The sequence below is a fragment of the Amphibalanus amphitrite genome, unplaced genomic scaffold, assembly GCF_019059575.1.
Source record: "Amphibalanus amphitrite isolate SeventyFive unplaced genomic scaffold, NRLGWU_Aamphi_draft 000043F_arrow, whole genome shotgun sequence".
NCBI lineage: Eukaryota > Metazoa > Arthropoda > Thecostraca > Balanomorpha > Balanidae > Amphibalanus > Amphibalanus amphitrite.
The window spans coordinates 1,027,775-1,047,347 of NW_024881539.1; the positions used below are offsets into that span (position 1 = coordinate 1,027,775).

Below are 19,573 nucleotides of genomic sequence, written 5' to 3' on the forward strand. Positions count from 1 at the left end.
TGTCTACAAATAAGGTAGGAAGCAGCGCTACCATATCCGAAGGAAAACGTCACACCTACTTCAGAGTAGTAAAGGAATCTAGTACTACCCAAGGGATCTTGCTACTACCCCAGAAAAGTTCTATCGGACCCAAAATTCCTCAAGATTGATCGGACCGTCAATAATCGGTTACATCATATGGCCTTGGCTCGGACCGTCAACGCAGCACTGACGTATCCGCATGGTTATCTTGAAGAATCTTGTCCACGGTGGCTATAAATCAACACTACCACAGCGTACCTATTCGGTAGAGTGACACGTGATCTTCTATGATTTGATCACTATAGGTGTAGGTAGGCAAGTGGCAACTGACCATAACATGACTTTTTGAAACTTTGGTACAGCGGGACATTCAACCCGCGCCCCGTAGGGGGGAGGGGGCGAAACGCCCCCCCCCCGCCGCCCCTGTCCTTTTCCCTCTATGTATATCTCCTAAACGGCTGCAGATATCGCCACCAAACATTCAGGACCCTTCCGGGCATGAATTTTACACATTGTGACCAAAATTCTCCAGAGGCTATGATACGTTGGCCACAAATGACGTTCTGCCATTTTCGACAACAAAAAAAGGTTTCGCGAGAAGAGCTGTCAGGCCTACGGCCTACAGCTTTGAAGATGCAGGAAAATGATCAGACACATAAGGTGTACAATTAACAGGGCTATAACACTGATGTTTCGGATTTTTGAGTTTTTTGTTTTCATTTCGGGTGCGTTTTGTTTCCCTGCCGTTACACATCCGCAGATCTCTGGCTGACAATTAAACTAGCTGCGTTGACTGAGGCATACTGTGTCTGTTATGGGCTAGTTGTCACATTTATGCCATTGAGAATGTGATGACACATCAGAACTGAAACGCAAAAAGTCTTGAATATCAGTACCTTATTATATAATGGATAAATAAGTGGTGCGTTATTTCAAAGCCATACAATGCATGGGAAGAAAATGGATTTGGAAGAATGAAGGAACTTGAAGCAAAACATGAAGCGAGTAGCGGGAGAAATACATTTTCCCGTATATTGTCACGCTGTCAAGCGCTACACAGCAGCTCATTACCTGCTTGCCTGTCCGCGTAACTGGGCATGTGTCCTCACTGTAGTGACCTCTGTATGTGTGAATGTTTCCTGGTGTGAGACCGAGGACAGAAACCGTGCGGGAAATCCGCACCGTCCGCCGTTGCTGCCGCCGCCGCTGCGCCGCGATTGGACCCTTATCGACAGTGGTGGTCTGATAGCGGTGAGCAGCGGCGGCCGTCGTCGGCGCGGCTCGACACTGGTGCTGCCGCAGGGTGTCCGGTGGGGCGCCGTGGACCCCGCAGAGGGCACGGGGCACGGGACACGTGCTCGTCCCGCCTGCAACGTCAGCCAGTCATGGCTGCACGGGCGGCGGTGGTGGTGGCCGTCTGTGTGCTGCTGTTGGGGGTGCACGGCTTCAGAGAGCCACTGGCGTGCAGCATCCGGTGCTGCAGCTTCTCGCCGAGATGTCTGGGAGCGACGCATATGAGCTGCCACTGTCCCGACACCAACACGGTAGGTGAGATCGTGATCGAGTGCGTGCCGGATGGGCACCTGAGGGGTGGCTGCCGAGCAACGGGCCGAGGGAGACGGATGGTATAGGTCCCCAGGGCAGTAACCGTCCCGTGCATTCGTGACGGAGGAATGGAGATTTGAATTCAGATGCCTGCTTGAGCTGAACTCAACAGGTGTCTTTCACATGGTCATGCTTAACCCTATTCCTGGCGGGGGGGGGGGCCTCAGGAGCCCCCCCCCCCTGAGGTTTTTTGGTTATTTCTCCCAAACGCGTTGAGCTAGGAAGCTCAAATTTTCTGACTTTTCCTAAAAGGCTTCTACGCAACATGTCTGAAAATTTTGAGTTGATCTGACCTCAGGTCAGGTCACCAGAGGCGGTTTGGTGACCCTACCTCAGAAAAGTTTGCAATCACGCCAGAGCTAGAGTTTTTGACCGATCAATTTCTTCTCTTCAGGCTTTAGTAAGGGTACCAGTATGTGCAATTTGTATATCTCGGAATTTTGATATCGGTGACCTAAGGTCAGGTCAGTTTCGCGACCTCCCCATTATAAGTCAATGGGGGAAAAATCAACTCCCTGTTTTTACCACTAAAACGGGTCGGAATGGCCCCATATACCATACATGACTTCATATACGATCAACCGTCACTACCTTGAGGTCTGTTTTGCTGTTGGGCAGCTGTGAGGTCATGTGACGTCATCAAAGGTCACCAAAGGTTTTTGGCCAATAACTCCGTACAGGAACAAGATACAGACGCGTGGATGGTCTCATTGTGTTCAGCTCGTCAAGACGCATCGAATGATATACATGATGACCTCGAGGTCACGTGACCTGAGGTCAACCTTTGACCGTGACCTTGCGAGGTCAACATATATATCATTCGATGCGGATTGACGAGAGGATCACGATGATGCCCTTAGTTTGTTCCTATCTTGACTAATTCGAAAGTTATTCGAGAAAAACTCTCTCCATATCTAGCGCCGCCATTTTGACTTTTTCGACCCCTGTGACGTCATCTTTGACCTGACCTGAAAATGACCTCAGTAAAAATTCTAGATCTTGACCGTGCGTATCCGATGCCCTTTACCGTTTGTCGCTATCTTGCTTCGTTCTCGAGATCTCAGGGGGGGGGGGGGCCGAATCGGCCCCCCCCCCGCCAGTTTCTTGTCCCGGCGGAGCCCGCCAGGAATAGGGTTAAGAACAATAATAGAAATTTGAACTCACTATCAGCTGGACCTTGGGCTGCCCTTAGGGGCGGCCCAAGGTCAGGTGAAGTCAGGTCAAGGTCAGGTCAGGTGAAAACCACAGTAATGTGGCCTGGGGAAGGAGGTAATTTTGGGCTGTGACGTCACATGTTTGAAAGTTTGTGTTTGGAATATGGAAAGCCTAAGATGTTTAATGAAAAATAAATGCCAGAACCGTGTTCCTGGTCATCCAATCTATAAAGTCGGGCTCAATTTAACTGGTTTTAACAACATTTTAGAAGGTGGGATAGTTCCTTTAATTAAACCTGCGCATGACTGGGTGGGGGGCTCTACGCCCCTCGCCAATTATTCGACGATATCTTATAAAACGTTTGACGGATCAACATGAAACTTGCGGTACCTTCAGCGGCATCAATTTGACACATTGTTAAAAATTCCCATTTTCCAGCTACCACAGTTCGACCGGAAATGACGTCAGAGTGAGTGACGTCATGTCGGCCGATTTTGATGCAAAATATTGAATTACGGCAAACGCTCTCAAGAGCTCAGATTTAAAGCATAGAGACAATTTTTTTGCATGAATGGACTACAAGTACAAGTCGCTATCAAACTGCTAGTTAGCTCGAATTTTCGAAATTTTGGAAGTTTTTGAAAAATATGTACCTATTTACAATTACAAAAAACATATTTTTTAATTTTCAAAAAACCAGAATATATGTGATAAAACACACTGTTAACTACATATTCTAGCAAGTTTTAGCCCGATATCTTTCAAAATAGCCATGGTATTTGCATTATTGTCAAAATTTTACTATTTAATATTTTTCTAAACAATTTTTCAGTACGTTTTTGACATCGTACAGCAATACAAGTGGCGCCATCGTGCTCCTCAGCTCAAACTGCATCTGATAGGCACTTTTTTTTGCTGAAAATGTCATTTTCAAAATTTGACCTTTTCTGACGTGAAATTGTGGCCTGACCTCCGGTAAATTCAGCTGAAACTGATCTCAAATGACACAGACGACACTGTGCTCGAAATCTACGAGCAAAATGGACCATAAAACATGCGTCACGTGACCGATACATGATATTTAATTTTCGTGACATAGGATGGCCATTCGCCAGGCCTTGACCTGAAAAAAATCTAAGTAAAAGTTCGGTACCCTCAGGGTATCTAAGGAATATATCAAGGAGTGCGTAAACCAAAATTGAACCTGATCGGACTTGTAAGCCGGCAGTCAGAGCCTAAATGGTGAACAAGCAAAAATGCTGATAATTTTTACTTTGACCTGACCTGTGACGTCATCGGTGAACTCGAGGTCAACGAAAATGGGTTTCCTTCGACAGTTTTTCCAGGGGTAACAGACATCGTTTGAATTTTGACGATCGGCCAAGTAGTTTCGGAGATAGAAGGGAGGCTCTGGAGAGCCCCCCCCCCCCCCGTCACTCGCGTTATGGAAAATACCCGAGTCATGCGCGGGTTAAGTTTTAATCTTCGCCCTGGCGGGGTTAAAACTTAGCCCCCTTAGGAGGGGTCGATGCGACCCCCCAAGGTTAAAAAAAAACAGCGTAGCGCCGCCAAATTTGGCACGGCCTATGGGGCAACCTTTTTAACATACGCCCTGAAAATTTCAGGTTCGGGTGACCTTGGGTCAGGTCACCAGGTTAGAAAAATTGGTACAAGGTCATGGTCAAATTTAAATTTTCAGGATGTGCTAAGTCCACCAAGTTGTATAACATATAGTTCGTTTTTTATGTCACTGACCTTAGCTTAGGTCAGTTAGAGGTCAATGCGTCGTGATGTTAAGTCTATGGGAAAATATTTAACTGACTCAAATTCGGAAAACACGCTTCGTTCCATAACTTTTGTGCTTGGATACCACAGTACTTAACATAATGTCACTTGGTTTTTCTTTGTCTCGTGTACTTATCCAAGGGTCAGGTCAAATGAGATCACCTGAGGTCAAATGACGTTCGTGCCAATAAGTTGTCACATAATAAAGATAGAGCTTTCAAAACGGTATCATTTTGTTCCTCTTGAACAGTCGAGGCGAATCATATGCAACATTAAGCATTTCGACCATTCTTAGGACTTACGTTTTACTTAAAATTTGTGCTTAACTTTTTAAGTATACTTCAGCAGGCAAAAAAGTATACCATTCGTCGCGGCGCCTTGACGTGCTGAGTTCACCGGTGCTGGGCAGGCCGAAAACCGGTAGATCCGGAGAAGGTTAAACGCTTAAAACGTAAACCTCACAAATAAGCTGAATTAATTATCAACTGTAAAATATCAACTGTAAAAGCATTCATTTCGCTTGCTCGTAATTTGATTTAAAAAACACACAGGTATTTCAGTAGGCAACTTAGATATATTTATATAAACTAAGGTTTAGCTCAGTTTTTATATTATTTCATGATTTGTGGTTTCATTTCATGGTTTGGTTATATCAGTCCATGGCGGTCAGATCAGACAGCCACGTGCTGTGTCGAAACCTTCCGGACTTAAACAAAGACCCAGACCTAGTGCGCATATCGCGCCCTTATCAAGCAATATGACGTGAGCTAGCCGGCGATATCCCCACCCCCTCCCCCCACTCCCCCCTCCCGAAAGCGCGCGCCGATTCACGGGCGCACTCAGTAAAACTGAACCGAGTCTCCTTCCGACATACGCAATGGTGCTCATAGCGGAGGAAAAGTTACCAATCCTATATTCCATAACAGTCTATCGATATGCGTCAACGAAATTCAGACTATCGGTAGACGTGGCTCATACCATCCGGGAAATAAGCAACGTTCGTCACGCAATAGCATCAGGCCTATCAGTCGATTTTTTCCGTCGACGACTGAAACCCATTGAGACATTGTTCTCATTATGCTGGTAAAAACTAGGAGCTGAGTGGGTTTCCTCGTGACGGATGACGTTGACATGAGGTCACTGTCAGCCAGTTCGCTGTTAAACGGAACAGAACAGGAACAGAGCGTTCGGCGAAGGTCGCTGGACGCCGGACGAACTGCTACTGCAGCCGCTGCAGCTCGCAACGAAACGCGATAAGCTCGGAATTAACAATCCAGTTGGCTACGCACTGTTCTCATATATGCAAGCGTGATAGTCCATGGTTAACAGAATCTATTTTTTGACGGCGGTGAATGCTTTTTTACCGGTCAACTTAAAAACTTCACTATGGTCAATTTCCCACCTTTGGGCAGCGTGGCGTTTTATATAAGTATACAGCAGAGGGGCAGACTAGCGACGAGAGCACTGGTACGGAACCCAACCGCCGGCCATCCATACACATGAGCATAAACGAGCTCAACTGGCCGGGCTACTTGCCGTCTGGTCGCCGCTAATTATTCGCTGGGCCCCTGCGACGGTCAGAGACCAAAGCAGCAGGAGACAGGCTGTTATGACGGCTCAGCGAACAGCGGCACAGACAAGGGACAGGCCTCTGACTGGCTATCGGTTGAAGGGGAGGGGCAGTACCTAAACAGCACTTTGTGATGAATCACCTCGACTGAAGTTCAGCGCTGGGAGTTACAAGGCGTACAAAGTGGGTCGTACTCATGTTTTAGTCCTGAGAGACCCGGACTTAGGATCGGAGTTCAGTACCAGGGATCATTGCATACCAAAGTCATGTAAACAATGAAATCACAGCCCAGTGCCCACCCTTTACACATTCCGCTTCCTGGCCAGCCGTGCCTTATCTTTATTCCCAGGTGATAATTCCTTCCATCACTCACCCTTGACCCCACCCGATCTTACCCCCGCCCACTGGCTGTGCCCATGCGGTATCATGCGATGTTAACCTCGACCCTCTCTATCCCCAGATGCAGCTGCGAAGCGGCGACATACCGAGCACAGTGCAGTACATCGAGATCTTCCCGGCACAGTCGGTGACGATCGGCCCTCGCGCACTGTACGACCTGTACGGCCTGCGTGACCTCACCGTACGCGACGTGCACTCACTGGAGGTGCTCTCGGATGGACTGGCGCTGCACGAGGCGGCCAGTCTGCAGACGCTCCGGCTGGACCGGATTCGTCAGGTCACACTGCGCCAGGATGCACTGTCGGGCCGCTGGCCAGCCGATGCTGAGCTCGAGATGCATCACATCGGCAACATGCACATGGAGCAGCGAGCGCTCCACTTCGAGGCGGACGGCGCCGGGCCGCGAGTGCTGCTAGAGAACGTCGCCGATCTGCACGCCAAGAGCGATGCGTTCCGGGCTACCGTTAAGCACCTGATTCTGGTCAACGTCAGTATGCGCGCCTGTCAGCCTGGGACGTTCCGAGGGAAGGTGGGCACTCTGAGTCTGCTCGGCTGCCGTCTGCAGTCGCTGGAGTCCCGCTGTGTTCAGCCGGACGTCCACTGGGGTCGCGTATCGGTCAACAACTGTGACCTAGGAGACGTGCGCGAGACGGCGTTCACCGGCAAGGTAGACGCCTTCAATCTGGAAGCGAGCAACGTTAGCCGACTGCTGAGCGGCGCCGTGAGCATGGAGGTGCAGCGCCTCAAGCTCGAGCGGCTGCACGTGCGTGACATGGCGGCGCGTGCGCTCGACGTGTCCGTGTGCGGCTCGGTGGCGATCATGGAATCGCGAGTGGTCGATCTGCGCCGCCACGCACTGGCTGCCGTGAAACTGGCCGATTGTCGTCGCCGAGACCGGCGACCGTTCACCATCCACCTACTGCACGTTGGCCGAGCTGAGAGCGGCGCCCTGGCCGTGCATCCGTCGGTGCCAGCCAGCGCCGTCAACTGGGACTCCATCACGTTCGATACGGCGTGCTCGTGTGAGACGCGCGCTGATGTCGCCGCTCTGGTGGCCGGTGACGATGCGGCGGCCATGACGGACACGCAGCGGGCCCTTACGGATATCGTGTGGGACCGCAGCTTCTGCACTGACGCCGATGGCAACGCGGTGCTTCTCAGCGATACGGCCGCTGACTGCCCGGACTGGGAGTGGCCGGATGACGGTGCTGGCAGCGGTGGCGGCGAAGACACCAGTCTGGACCAGAGTGTCGTGTTTTATGGTGTGATCGGCGGCGTGTCTGCAGTGGTGCTGGCGTTCATCTGTCTACTGGTGGCGAAGCGACACCGGGTGAGCCGTGCGCTCGGCTGTGCCGGCAGCGGGGCGTCACGTGGGGAGGACCCGTCTGTGTGCGACACCCTGCAGAGTCGGCGCACGGCGTGCACAGCCGCCAACTCGACACTGTCCTCTGTTGGAGGCGGCTCAGCGCACGGCACGCAGTTGCGCTACGAAAAGGGTCTGCCGGACCTGCTGACTGCAGCGCCTGGCGTGGACCTTTCGCCGCAACACCCTGGCTCCTACCCTGCACCGCAGGAGCACATTTACGCCGAGATCGGCCCTAACCCGGTCGTGGCCGACTACGCGGACCCACGCGACTCGCTGGCGTTCCGCGGGGAGCAGCGAGACGAGGCGGCGGTGGAGCGAGGACAGTATGCCGAGATCGCTCCGCTGGTCGGCGATCCAGAGCTGGCCGAGAGGGCCCCTCCTCCGCCGTCCAGCCCCCCACCGGCGGGCAGTGACCCGTGCTTATTGACTAACGAAATGTACTGCCCTGTCACACACCTGTGACCCAGCTCGGCGCTGTGAATGTGAATGTGACCCGGTCGCACATCTGCGACTGTGGGTGGAACACAGCGCTGTGCATGTGACACCGGGAAGTGCCATGACTGTGACATTACTCTGCCACATATCTGTGACCCGCGATACGGACTTGTGAAGTGGTGACTGAGGACGGTGCTGTGACAGTAACATGACACTGCCCCTCGCCTGTCTGCGGGACCAGGTCGATGCAGTATCTGTAGCTGGTGCCTGCGTGTTGCTGTCGCCTGTCACCACCCGGAGAGTCCGGCCCATCTTCTGACGAAATGTGGCGATTCAGCGGACACCGAGCACGCGCTGGCTCGCCTCGGCCGCTGACGGCTGAGTCACGGAAGTGCAGCCGTCCCGAGCCGACCATGCCCTCCCGTGTCCTCCATGTGCCCTCCGCGTCCCCGGGGATGGAGGGCGGGACTGTAGCGGACCCCCATTCCGTGAAAATGTGGCGCTGCTGTGATAGTATAGCCCCGGATTGACTGCAGACAGGGCTGGGTGGGCTCGAGTGTTAGTCGACCCGAGAAACCATGAGCTTTGTGACGGGCGGTGCTGATCAAACGACAGACGGATGGGCTGGATGGTGCACGTTTTATGTTGATAAGTTGCCCTGTTTTACCTCAAACGAGGCCAGAATACTCTCAAGGGTTTTTCCTACTCCTATGCTTTGTCGGTACCTATGCTGTATTGACACTCGATTACCGTCGATATACAATGCTATGCAGTTTGCGTTAATTTTTGTGTTGCGTATTTTTTATCAAGCATAACTTGATTCATCATGTCCAAAATCAGTCATGCCCTTTACTGTGTCCGATTGTTCGAAACTTTTGCTTAGTGTGAATGGTCGATGATCGTCATGCATATGTTTCGATTTAATTCAAGAAGCATTGTCGCTAAATACACTGCGCTTTTTGTAATACGGCATTTTCCCTCACGTCTTTCAGACTAATTAAGCGGAAATTTTGAATGTGTCCTAAAGCGGTGTATTGTTTTAGGTCGCAGAAAGGCCGCCAAGACAAATAGATAGATAGGTATGTTGTTTACTGTACGGTGCACACTGCACAGGTCACGACTTTTGCCCGCTTATAAGAAATGCTGTTGCTGGACAGACGTCAGAATCAAAGGCATTTAGCGTCCCTCTATCAATATAGCGCGCTATGGCCCCCGCTGCTGATCACCGACTTTATCGCACGCATAACACTTATCCAGACACTTCGATCGAAGACAAATGGGTGGTTCTAAGACGGTTCGGGCTGGGGTCACACTCAAACTGCGGCTCTTGTCTAGACCTGGTCAACTCAGCAATTCCATCAAAATGTTCCTGCAGTCAGATTTATCCCTCCTGAAACGAAACCGGCTCTGCACGCTCCAGAGCCTCTTTTTAAACGTCGGGTGTCCTGATTTTTCCTGAGAGAGTTTAAGGCACTCAGGGTAAGCGGTAGCATGGTCGCCTTCCGAGTGACGACCGCTCCCCCATGATTAGGCAATGCCATGCCTGGAGAGGGTTCGTTTTTAATTCGGTCCGCCGTTCAATTCCCCCTGCGGCTGGGTGCAGGGCGGCAAATAGCGTGTAGCAGTCACGACGTCCATGGTTTCTAAATATTCCACTGGTACTGATGCAATAGGAAACCGCTGGACCGATAATGCTGCAGTTTTATGAGGAAAATGTGGAGATGAGCAGACCCATTCGGCTTATTTCCAAGAACTGTTTGGACTTCGTCCTCGAAACTGTCTTGATATCAGAGTCCGGAAAAGTTCTCAGTTTCGTGAGAAGCGTTCCAGATGATTGATTCTGACACTTAAATCTATGGTTCGGGAATGTGTTTGAAATGACACACCTACTCGTATAGCAGTGGCCACAAAGCGCGTGTTTGACGACTGTTTGACGACGGCGCGTGTTGCCGTTACACGCGTGCCATCCCGTGTCATCCCGTCAGACGGCGATGTGCCGCTCATCCACGTCCCCGTCATCTTCCTGAAATAGCTAGCCACCAGCCCCGCGAACATATACAAATGACAGCGCGAATTGCCAGTAACAGTGCATGTGCTCTGATTTTCCTTCAATGCGCCCACAGGAGCACATCTTTACCGCATGAGCTCAGCATGACTCACTGAAGGCCTCTGCTGCCTGGTTCGGTAGCACGCAATATACGGTACAATACCTGTCATTTCTGATGGACGGTCATAATTTCCTTGATGAAGATGTTTAATATGACTTATGACTGAGTACCTTTTTGATTTGATCATATACAAATGCATTATTTTAGCACTAACGTATGATGGCAGCAAGCGTTTTCAGACGTTTTTTAACTTTCGAAATATTTTTAAGGTGGATTTATAGTTCATTCAACGCGTGTCGACGAGAAGAGCATGATGCTGGCAAAATAAATGTCTTTACTCTCTTGAGTCAAAAGTTATTTTAAAAGAAACATTTTTCGTAAAAATGAATATTTTTAGAATTTTTGCCCTCTGGAGACTAAACCCTTGACTTGAGGTCAAATCTGAGAACAATAATTAGAAGAGTCTTTAAAAGAGATACCGAATGCGCTTTTCTGAGGCGCTGTAGCCCTATTGGTTTCCGAATTATGCGTCGGGTGTCTCGAAAATTGCTGAAATAGACAAAGTTTGACCTTTGATGCCCTCTGGTTCCCTGGCCTTTGACCTGACCTAAAAAATGGATGAAGTATTTGGGTCATTATTTTTGACACTCTTTCGAATGCCGCTTACCACGTGTCGCTACGTGGCCTACGAGCCGAGTTAGATGGGGGGCGTGAACCCCCCCCCCCCCCCCGGAAAAGTAAGATTATTAGCACAGCGCGGGTTAAAAAAGCCAAAAGGGAACTCATTGGCTACGATTTAAAAGCCTCCCGATCAATTAAGAACGTTTCGTTTGCTACTGTCAGCTCATTTTTTTCGAAACATGCGAAAGGGCGCATTTACCAATTGCGCCAGGGGGGATAGGGGAAGTTGGGGCAATGCCGGAGTTGGGGCAAAGCCGAAATTCGAGATATTTCGAAAACCGTAAGACATGGATGCCACCTGTCAGTGATGCTCTGAAGCTTAAGTGACTACAATTATCGCATGTTTGTTACGTGTCGTCATTCGGAATACTTCGGCTGTGAGGGCGCCAAGAGCGTTTTCAAGGTACGCGTTCCTTATACTACGAGGGGGTATCGAAAAGTTCTGATCATGACATAGAAGATATAGACCGATTTTGATGATTTTTGGTTGGTATTATATTTGGTTCTTAAGAACAATGTTCCCGCAAAGAAAATCCTGAGAAGTGGTTTTATCTTATGTAGGAGAGACTTAGAAGTAAAAAAGATGAGTGTTGGGCCCATTGAGGACCGAGCCGTCATCCAACTAATGCATTTGAAACGGTATCACACTGAGAAAATATATCAAAAACGTGAAATAACTTTATGGGGAGGAAAGCCCATCTCATGCACTTACCGAAAATGAAGAAATAATTTTCAACTTGGTTGCATGGCCCTTGCAGGGGAGTCAAGAAGTGAGTGACTACCAGTGACTGACAAGGTGGTGGCTGTGAAGGAAGTGGAGGACCTCATCCTTACAGATCGTCGTGTGACCTTTCAGATGATTGTGCAACAGAAAGGTCTCAATGCTGGCAGTGCCTGAAAATATTATCAGCGAAGAACTACAGACGATAAAGGAGTCAGCCCGCTTAGAAGTTCGTGTGTCTTCTTTGTTCAAGAGAAAATGCGTCTTGGCCTTTCGAAATGAAAACTAGGCCTTTTTTAGGAAATTGAAGACATCTTCGATCATTTGATGACTTGTGACGAATGTTGGATCTATGTGTATGATCCAGAGACAAAAAGATGATCAAGAAGTTTAAGCACGGCGCATCTGTCCTTCTTAAAAGGCGAAGATGCAGAAGCCGATATGGAAGGTCAATGCTATCAGTGTTCTGGATCTGGCGTAGGATAGTCATTACCGACTGTCTTGATGATGGTCGGATAATGATAAGCAAGTACTACTGCACACTTTTGAAGACGTTGTGAGATGGCCTCAAGCAGAATCGCCCCAAAAAATCCCAAGAAAGATGTTTTATCCGCACTGACAGCGCCCCCGCCCAGTCGTCCTGAGCTGCGATTGAAGAAACAACATGATGTGTGTAGTGTATCGAGTACCTAGTGCATCGGGTGTCCGAGGCTCGGCATCGGGCCCCCGGTAATACGAGTGTGAGGCGGCCGCACCCTGCTCGGCTCCAGTCAGAGCCAGCAGTCGAGAGGCTCCGCCCGGCCGCACAGCACGACAGTGCCTTAGTGTTTTGCACCGCGAGTTTGTGAGAATACATCGGAACCCGGAGACGGCGGTGGACACTACATCTGGCGACGAGGATGAGATCCTGAATACTACCGACGATGAACGTCGAGGGGGTGTCGCCGCCAACTCCGTTCCTGGCGAGACCAGGAAAACCAGCACTGCCCTGGAGTGACTGGATTTTCAGTTTCCACAACTACCTGACTGCCCTGGGAGGTGAGGCCTACAGCACGGAGAGGAAGACGGCTCTCCTTCTGCACTGTGTCGGCGCCGAGGCGCAACGGGTGTACCGTACCCTACCGGTCCAGCCGAGGAGAGAAGACGAAGACGAGTTCCATGCGGCTGAGCGGCAGCTCGCCGAGTTTTATGAACCTCAGGTCAACGTGATCGCGGAGCGGTTCTTCTTCCGGCAGCGACGACAAGAGTCGCACGAGCCGACGGCCGACTACGTGGCGGCGCTGCGCCGCCTGGCAGTAAACTGCTCGTTTGGACAAATGACAGACGCGATGATACGTGACCAAGTCGTGGAAGCAACAGTGCATCCGATTCTCCGCGAGCGTTTTCTGCAGGATAAGGGCCTGACCCTGGACCGCGTTCTGGAGATCGCCGAGGCATTCGAGCGATCCCGACGCGAGGCGACCGCCATGGCCGGGCCGGCGCGGCCCGCCGCCGACGGAGCGCAGTCACTGCATCAGATATCTGACGCTCGTCAGCGCCGCGGGCGCCGGCCCTGGCGACCCGCCCGGCGGCAAGACGACCGCCGCCCCGCCCCTGCCCAGTTGCAAGCCGACCGTCGCCCCGGACCTGCCCAGCTGCAACCGGACACGTGCCCCAGCTGCGGTCGGCGCCAGCACAATGAGCGCGGTCGGTGTCCCGCTACCGGGGCCACGTGCAGGCAGTGTGGGCGGACGGGTCACTTTGCCGTGGTCTGCTGGTCTGGTGAACGGAACGACGACAGAAGGTGTCACGAGCTGACTGTTCTCTGCTGCGCCGTACCAAATACCGATAAGATGATGTGCGAAGTACAGATGGAGGTACCAGGTATCACGCAGACCGTGAATCTGCAAGTTGACACGGGTGCCACGGTGTCCGCTTTAGGACTCGGCATCGCCAGACGTCTCTTCAAAGGCAGTCGTCTCAATAGAACGTCTGCTCGTCTGTTCGGTTTTGGTCGACACCAGCTTCAAGTGCTTGGCACGCTGCCAGCGCTGGTGACCTACCGTGGACGGCGAGCCAACACAGAGTTCTTCATCATAGATTCCGACGGTGAAGAAGCCGTCATGGGACTGGACCTGCTGAAGCAGTTGGACGTAAACCTGCACCCCGCGAGTGGGGCAATCGATCAGCTGGCGGTCACTGGGAGCGCAGAAGTCCCGGAACCGCCACCGTCTCAGCCCGACCCTGGCGAGATATGCTCACTGACGACAGTCCGTGGCTACCAGCACAGGATTGTTCTCCGTCCTGATGCTGTACCGGTGCGTCACAAGCTCCGCCGACTCCCGTATGCTGTTCGTGAAGAGGTCAGCCGCGAGCTGGACCGACTCCAGGAGGAAGGAGTCATCGAACCGGTCGAAGTCAGCGACTGGGTTCACCCGATGGTCGTCAGCAGGAAAAGGAACGGGAAGCTGCGCATCTGCGTGGATCTCAGGGACCTGAATCGACAGGTCATCGCCGAAGTTCATCCCCTGCCGACGGCAGAGGAGCTCCAAGACCAGCTGAAGGGCAACATCTTCACAGTTATCGACCTGCAGAGCGCATACCATCAGCTGGAGCTGGAGCCTGCTTCCCGTCAGCTCACCACGTTCCTGACTCACCGAGGCCTACGACGGTTCACGAGGGTTCCGTTTGGTCTGGTCTCGGCAGGATCTGCGTTCCAGAGATTGCTGGACAACCTGCTGGACGGCATCCCGGGATGTGTTCACTACATGGACGACGTCGCGGTCGTGGGAGTGTCACAGGAAGAACACGACGACCGTCTTCGGCGCGTCATGGCCCGACTGAAGGAGGCCAACTTGACAGTCAACAGAGAGAAGTCTGTGTTCAGCAAAGCAGCTGTCGACTTCTGTGGCTTCACGCTGTCTGCGTCGGGAGTCACACCACTGCAGTCACAGATCAAGGCCGTGACTGACGCACCACCGCCGGAGAACGCCAAGGAGCTGAAGTCGTTCCTGGGGATGTGTGGATGGTTTCTCAGGTTCGTCCCTGGGTACGCCGAGACCGTCCATCCACTGTACCGGCTGCTGAAGAAGGGCACCAAGTTCGTCTGGGACGACACAGCGAACCGAGCTTTCAACGAGGTCAAACTGAAGATAGCTGCAAGCCCGACACTGAAGCCGTTCGACCAGAGCCTGCCTACATTCGTCACGTCCGACGGCAGCGGCAAGGGCGCTGGAGCTGTACTCACGCAGCTGAGCTCCGATGGAGAAGAAAACGCCGTAGCGTTCTGGTCTCGGGCGTTCACCCCTACCGAGCAGCGCTACTCAGTGTCTGAGCTGGAAGCACTGAGCGCTGTTCTCGCCGTGGAACACTGGAAACTGTATCTGTGGGGACGTCCGTTCACTCTCCGCACAGATCATTCGGCGCTGCAGACACTGCTCTCGCCCAGCTTCTCGGGGAGAGCGGGCGCGAGGATCGCGCGCTGGCAGGCACGCCTGCTGCCGTATGCGTACACAGTCCAGTACGTGCCTGGCCGGAACCTAACTCCTGCAGCAGACGCCCTCTCCAGGATGCCAGTTCCTGCCGAAGAAGCGGACCTGCATGAAGACAGCTCCGCTGAAGAGGTGATCGCTCTTCTGACAGATGAAGAGAGCGTGCTGACCGAGCAAGCCGTCCGCACCGCGTCAGCTGCTGATCCTGAGCTGCAGCAGCTGCGTCATCAGATCAAGCGCGGCTGGCCGAGCAGCGCCAAGGCCTGCCCGGTTGAAGTCCAGCCGTACTTCAAGATGAGACACGAGTTGTGGGTGCGCAACGACGACGTCATCCTGAGAGGAGCCCAACAAGTTGTTGTGCCCGTTCAGCTCCGCCGCAGATACCTGGAGCTGGCGCACAGCGCGCACGACGGAATCGTCCGCATGAAACAGGCGCTACGGAATCTGGCGTGGTGGCCCGGCATCAACCGTGAGGTGGAGGAGCTGTGCCGAAGTTGCGAGCGCTGCCAGCACAGCGACGCAGTCCTCTCCCAGCGCGCACGCCCTGCGCCCATGCAGCCAGTCGACCTGCCGGACCGCGCCTGGTCGAAACTGGGAATGGATATCGTTGGTCCAATCAACGGAGCACCAGCGACTGCCCGTTACGCCATCACTCTGATTGACTACAGAAGCAAATGGGCGGAAGTCTGCCTGACGTCATCGACTGAGACTGAAGACGTCATCAAGTTCTTGTCAACTGTGTGGGCCAAAGAGGGCTATCCCGACGAGATCGTGACGGACAATGGGCCCCAGTTCACGAGCAGGGAGTTCACTGCGTATCTGGCCGCCCGAGGGGTGAAGCACACCAAATCGTCAGTCTACTGGCCTAGAGGCAACTCCGCCGTAGAGCGCTTCAACAAAACGTTCAAGTCGTGGATCACAGACTGTCCACCAGCAGCGTTCATTGACGAGGTACGCAAGAGCCTGGCGGTGTATCGAGCCACCCCACACACGACAACTGGGAAGTCACCGTCAGAGCTCCTGCATGGACGACAGATGAGGCTGAACCTGCCTGTCATTCAGCCGTCAACACCAGGAGCCGACAGTGTGGCGTCTCGAGTTCGACGCCGACAGCAGTCCAACAAGAGGTCCTACGACCGCCGCCGTGGCGTGACGACGCCGCGCATCACTGAGGGCGACTACGTCTGCGTGAGACGGCAGGGACACCGCTCGAAGACGTCCTGTCGGTTCACGTCTCCGGTGCGAGTCACTGGGCGCGTCGGTCCCGCAACGTACCGTCTGGCTGACGGCCGGACCTGGAACGCCGCCCATCTGGCCCGTCTCCCATACGCGCCGGCGTCTCCCTCCGCATCTCCCCCCGCTGGGCCCGGCGAGACCACGTCGACCGCCACGACTTCCGAGGCCGACGCCGCTGGCCCGCTGACCTCGCTCGCCGCTGCTTCTCGCCCGTCGACCGAGACAGCTTGCGAGCCGTCGCCGGACGCCGCCGATGTGAGCGTGCAGCGTCCCAGGCGAAGCGACCGTGTCTGTAGACGACCGGACTACTACGTGTCGCAGTGATGCTGTTCCTTTTTTGCGAGAGGGGGGAATGTGTAGTGTATCGAGTACCTAGTGCATCGGGTGTCCGAGGCTCGGCATCGGGCCCCCGGTAATACGAGTGTGAGGCGGCCGCACCCTGCTCGGCTCCAGTCAGAGCCAGCAGTCGAGAGGCTCCGCCCGGCCGCACAGCACGACAGTGCCTTAGTGTTTTGCACCGCGAGTTTGTGAGAATACATCGGAACCCGGAGACGGCGGTGGACACTACAATGTGGACATTAAATCCTACCGCATCTAAGAAATTCACCTGACCGGGTATTAACTGACTCTTGATTGTTACGGGAGATGAAGAATCCACAGTATGGCCGGTGATTTAAGGACAGAAATGACGTCATTGATCAGGTGGAGCAGTGATTTACGGGACAGTGCGAGGGTCTTACAATGACCGCCTGGGGCAGCTCAAGAAACGATGCAATAAGTTTGCGGTCGTGTGTGGTGACTTGTAAAGGAGTAATGAACATCATGTAAAAAAATCAAATTTCTATCACATCTAATTCATGGTGATGATCAGAACTTTTCGATACCCCCTCGTACATGCGCCTTTGAAACTGCATTTCTTACTCATTATGCTTCCGTTTGTCTGGCCAATTCGGTCAAGTAATCTTCAGCATGTCTTTGCATAAGTGTGCTGCCTATTTGAAATTTACACGGCACGTTGAAAAGTTATGGGCCTCCAAATGAAAGTATGGCTGGCTTGGGTAATGCCGAAAACGTGCAATTACGCACGTTAAAGCACGCTACGTGGACTTTACTGCTGTAGAATAGCAACGCGAATTTTTAGTTACACAAATTACACTTTCAACCGACACAACGGCCTGTTACCTATAAGGAATTATTTACCCGGCATTTTCTTATTATATCACACAATTATAACTTCCAGTGTGCACCAAGCGTCCTCAAGCTCTTAAAACGCGTGTCAGCTTTGATAAATTCTGGATAAAGTTTGAGATAAAGTGGCAAAACATCAATGTCGGCATTCCCCGTAGATCATTTCTCCCATTTTCGGCTTTCCCCGCAGTCCGGGGCAACGCCGAAAAAGTCACTTCTTTGATATTTTTAGTTTGTGCGCTTAACGGTATGCGAATTCATCAAATGCGCCTGGTATGCTTGAAGGCAAAAGACTGGCCTCTCGAATGACGCCAACAAGAATAGCTTTTGTTGTCTACCTTGCGTGCTACGGGCGTCAGAAAAAAAGTATTCGGCGTTCCCCCAACTTCCCCTAACGCAATCAGAATCCAATCGCGCCGTATGCTTCAACATGTTAAAGGAAATGAGACGGAATGCATACCCCCCTAAGATCTCGTAAAGTTACCGGCCGATTTTCAAAATTCAAACGGCGTTCGATAGCCCCACCCGGGAACTACCTTGTGACCAAATTTCATTGACCTAGGTCAAACCGATGACGTCACAGGTCAGGTCAAAGGTCAGATTTTCACCGTTCACAGGCAATTCAAGAAATGTGCTGTGAAAGCGAGTAAATTGGTAATTTATTGAAAACCATCGATGGTACATTGTTCGTCAAACACATGCTTTGCTATCTGAGGTCACTGATACTAGGTCAGGTCACAGCGAGGTCAGGTCACCGGGGGTCACAATATGAATGTGTCGTGTGATACATGTTTTATGGTCCATTTTACATGACAAATGCGATTATGTGGGTTAGGCAGCCTTTGGGGCCAGCCTAGGTCACGTTTTTGTGAAGGTCAGGTCAAGGTCAGGTCAAATTAGGTCAAATTTCAAAGTTGATATTTTTGCATAAAATGGGTATCGATTCGATGCAGCTCGTCACGTGGAGTCTAATGGTGGTCTTCGTTCTGCTCTACGAGTTCTAGAATTGCCAAAAATTGAGTTTGAAAATTTGACGTCATCATTTTTGAACAGTTTTTTCGCTATAACTTGGCCAAAAAACGAGATATCGATCTGAAATTTGGTATGTAGACAGAAGACGGTAGGCACTATCACATATATTCCGGTTTTTTCGAAACTCAAAAAACTTTCTGGATTTTTTGGCGAATATATAAAAAAAATGCTTTTTTGATTTTTGGGGGTCAAAACTCAAACATTTCAAAAATTCGAGATAGCAGTTTTGTAGCCCTGTCAATTCTACACCTTTTATGTCTTGATCATTTTTCTGTATCTTCAAAGCTGTAGTTCTGACAGGTCTTCTTGCGAAGGTCTTTTTTCGGTCGAAAATGACAGAACATGACGTCACTCTGATGTCATTTGTGGCCAACCTATCATAGCCTCTGGAAAAATTTTTGCTCACAATGTGTAAAATTGATGCCCGGAGGGGTCCTGAAAGTTTGGTGGCGATATCTCCAGCCGTTTAGCCCTCGCCCGCACATGCCATTTTCCCATCCTAGAACGCACATGGGGGGGGTGGTTGCCACCCCCCCCCGCGCCATTTCGTTCCTGTTGGAGATAGAGCTTAGCAGTAAAGACCAAAAAGATTCTTTGGGAAGAGACGAATCCAATGATACCCAGTTTTACCTTCTCAGGTCAGTCATTGACCTTCCAGGTCAGGTCAAACTAAAAAATGTTGCTGTTTTGGGTCACCGTTGGATATCAAGTGCGCTGCTTATCAAATACCGATGACGATGCTGTTTTCTGGTGCCAAGCCAGCTAGAACCTCTTTGTCACACTATCCGACCAGAATTTTGC

At 51.8% G+C, this 19,573-nt stretch overlaps 2 protein-coding genes across 2 annotated transcripts; both read left to right on the forward strand.

The window, feature by feature from the left end:
- Window positions 1-1,257: 1,257 nt before the first annotated feature.
- On the forward strand, window positions 1,258-9,301 carry LOC122377361. Its single transcript, XM_043357293.1, has 2 exons — window positions 1,258-1,565; window positions 6,597-9,301. Exons 1-2 carry the CDS (start codon window positions 1,407-1,409, stop codon window positions 8,361-8,363), a joined length of 1,926 nt encoding a protein of 641 aa, XP_043213228.1. The 5' UTR covers window positions 1,258-1,406; the 3' UTR covers window positions 8,364-9,301.
- Window positions 9,302-13,948: 4,647 nt separating this feature from the next.
- LOC122376869 (uncharacterized protein K02A2.6-like) lies at window positions 13,949-16,469 on the forward strand. The gene is made up of 3 exons (XM_043356854.1): window positions 13,949-15,507; window positions 15,697-16,267; window positions 16,392-16,469. Exons 1-3 carry the CDS (start codon window positions 13,949-13,951, stop codon window positions 16,467-16,469), a joined length of 2,208 nt encoding a protein of 735 aa, XP_043212789.1.
- Window positions 16,470-19,573: the final 3,104 nt, after the last annotated feature.

Excerpts from the sequence above, each read along its gene's own strand:
- LOC122377361 (XM_043357293.1), top strand. The coding sequence starts at position 1,407 with ATGGCTGCACGGGCGGCGGTGGTGGTGGCCGTCTGTGTGCTGCTGTTG. Across the intron at positions 1,566-6,596 it reads ACTGTCCCGACACCAACACG|ATGCAGCTGCGAAGCGGCGA; the intron begins GTAGGTGAGATC and ends CTCTATCCCCAG.
- LOC122376869 (XM_043356854.1), top strand. The coding sequence starts at position 13,949 with ATGGGACTGGACCTGCTGAAGCAGTTGGACGTAAACCTGCACCCCGCG. Across the intron at positions 15,508-15,696 it reads GAGCAAGCCGTCCGCACCGC|ATACCTGGAGCTGGCGCACA; the intron begins GTCAGCTGCTGA and ends GCTCCGCCGCAG. Across the intron at positions 16,268-16,391 it reads CAGCAGCGTTCATTGACGAG|GAGCCGACAGTGTGGCGTCT; the intron begins GTACGCAAGAGC and ends CGTCAACACCAG.